The sequence below is a fragment of the Penaeus monodon genome, chromosome 25 (assembly GCF_015228065.2).
Source record: "Penaeus monodon isolate SGIC_2016 chromosome 25, NSTDA_Pmon_1, whole genome shotgun sequence".
Taxonomy (NCBI): domain Eukaryota; kingdom Metazoa; phylum Arthropoda; class Malacostraca; order Decapoda; family Penaeidae; genus Penaeus; species Penaeus monodon.
In genome coordinates, this window is record NC_051410.1 from 30,040,580 (window position 1) to 30,043,132 (window position 2,553).

Genomic DNA, 2,553 nt, shown 5'->3' on the forward strand with positions numbered 1-2,553 from the left:
CTTATCACCATTAATTATGTCACTTCAATCCCTTATGAACAGGGAAGGAAGATTTGTCTTGGTACAGAGTTGGAAGACAAGTTGAAGAATCTCCTTAAGAGGATGGAAAAGATGGGGCTAGGTCCCACCTTCTTGGAATTCCAGGATATAGTACATGACTATCTCATTGCCAATGAAATAAGCACTCCATTCAAAGACAACCGACCTGGACGTGATTGGGTTAACAGCTTCCTGCTCAGACATAATATGACATTAAAAAAAGGAGGATAAATGCAGTTGGCCCGCAAGAGTGTTACTTCAGATCCATTTGTTATTTATGGATTTTACGACATGCTTGAGAAGGAAATGGATCGTCTCAATATCAAAGATCGTCCAGAGTGTTTTTATAACTTGGATGAAACAGGGTTCCCAATGGACCCATCAAAGTTCAAGACAATTGGGTCAAAGGGAGAAAAAACAGTGAGGCTCACACATGGCGCTAACAGAGAGAACATTACCGTCCTCGCAACATGCTGTGCAGATGGTACATGTCTTGATCCCCTTGTAGTTTTCAAGGGCAAGAAAATGCAGTCAACTTGGATAGGAGAGGAAGCACTCCCAGGCACACAGTACGCTGTTACTGAATCTGGATGGATGACAAGTGCTGTGTTTGAGGACTATTTTAAGACATTAGCAAAAAAGACTGCTAACACCCGTCCATTACTGGTAATCCTGGATGGACATCTAAGCCACACTTCACTGACCACTGTGGAGGTGGCAATCCAGGAGAATATCTCATTAATCAAACTACCTCCACATTGTACCGACTTGCTTCAGCCTTTAGACGTTGCCTGTTTCGCACCAATGAAATCAAACTATGATGCAAAGCTTACACAATATGTGCAGACAACTGGCGCACGAGAACCGCTTAGAAAATCAGGATTTGTTAACATGCTATGTAGCATCTGGAGGCAAAGTCTTTCAGAAAATAACATAAAAGCTGGCTTCAAGGCAACTGGCTTAATGCCCATTGATAAGACAAAGTATAACAATGAGAGGCTAGATCCTATCAAATTGGCAACATACAACTCATGGGTAAGCAAAGGGATGCCAACTAATGAGAATAATGACCCAATCCTTGAAGAGATACCCGAGCCAAATAATCAAGAAAAATATGATATAAATCCAAGTCATGATTAAAACAATCTATTAAAAATCAAATTTTGTATAATATTCACGTTAATATATATATATATATGTTTAAAATTGCTAAAATTTTCTAAAACTGAACTAAAACTAACCATAATATTTTAAAATCCAGGTATGAAGTACACCATCACTTTGGAGTTAAAACCTACTGAAACCACTCTGGAGGAGGTGCTCCATGCCCGCGGTCGAAGTGCTACCCCAGTTATGAAACGTAGAAGAGTAATACCTATGAAAGGACAGGTTATTACCAATGAAGAGTGCTTAAAAGAGATCATGAAGAGTGCTTAAAAGAGATCAAGAGTAAAGAGGAGAATAAAATGCAAACAGCTAAGCAAAACAAAAAGACAAAGCAGCCCCCAAAGAAAAAGAATGTTGAAGTTTCAGACACAGATTCCACAACTGTATCCACTGAGGAAATGGATGATGGCAACACTTCCAGTGATATCTTGCTGTCTGACCTGCTGCCTCCTATGACCCCAGAAGCTACAGATGAAGTCAATGAACAACAAGAGAATGCTGGCACTAATCATGATATGATGCCTAAGCTGAGTGATGATTCTGTGAACAAATATTACGCTGTATTTTACACTGATCCCAAGTTAAAATATTATTGGGGTAAGGTGACGAAGACCTTTACAAATGACGATGACGACGATGACATTGAAAAGGTGGAAGTTGACTTCCTTCACCAAAAGGCATTTAGTAGTAACCCACATGACTGGACATGGTGCGAAAGACCAGTAAAAGACATTGAAGTATTAGTCACAGTACATATTTTATGGACCTGTTCTCCCAGAAATCAAAAAAGGAGTTTTCATTTTCCCTGATGTAGAGGCAAATGCCTGTCTTCTTCGTCTTAAAAAGGAAGGGCTCTGTTAATTAATTTTATTAACAGAATGGATCTGACCTAGTACTAAGGTCATTATTTACCCCATTCATTTTTTCCCCACGTGATTTTTTTTACCCCAAAATGGTCCTTTTTTTCCCTACAGGCAAATTTGCCAAATTTTTCAAATAATTCAGCTTATTTAGTGATTCTTAGAGAAAATTCATCTCTATGAACTCTATTAGAATCCAAAGTAATTAAAATTTAGAGAAGTTTCAGCCCTTTTATTTTTTGCCCCTCACAATTCATTTCTTACCCCATTTGGGGGCAACAAATGATTGTCTTTTTCAGTTATTAAGAAAAAAATATAAAGATTAGAACAAAAAAGTGTACAACATTGAAAGCATTTCATTGTTTTTTTTCTAAGGCAAGTATTATGGGCTACAGGATGATGTTAATGAAAACTTTCATTTATTCCCCCGAATGACTATATATGTGTGTCACAGTGATGAATATTGTACATACCAACAAACACTGAG

At 38.0% G+C, this 2,553-nt stretch overlaps 3 protein-coding genes across 5 annotated transcripts in view; all 3 read left to right on the top strand.

The window, feature by feature from the left end:
- LOC119589135 (poly [ADP-ribose] polymerase 2-like) overlaps positions 1 to 2,553 on the top strand; it is a 14,024-nt gene that overhangs the window by 5,143 nt on the left and 6,328 nt on the right. The gene's annotated exons all lie outside the window — the stretch shown is intronic.
- LOC119589137 (tigger transposable element-derived protein 6-like) lies at positions 7 to 1,212 on the top strand. The gene has a single exon (XM_037937714.1). The coding sequence runs from the start codon at positions 271 to 273 to the stop codon at positions 1,177 to 1,179; it is 909 nt and encodes a 302-aa protein (XP_037793642.1). The 5' UTR covers positions 7 to 270; the 3' UTR covers positions 1,180 to 1,212.
- On the top strand, positions 1,260 to 2,225 carry LOC119589136. The gene has a single exon (XM_037937713.1). The coding sequence runs from the start codon at positions 1,506 to 1,508 to the stop codon at positions 2,013 to 2,015; it is 510 nt and encodes a 169-aa protein (XP_037793641.1). The 5' UTR covers positions 1,260 to 1,505; the 3' UTR covers positions 2,016 to 2,225.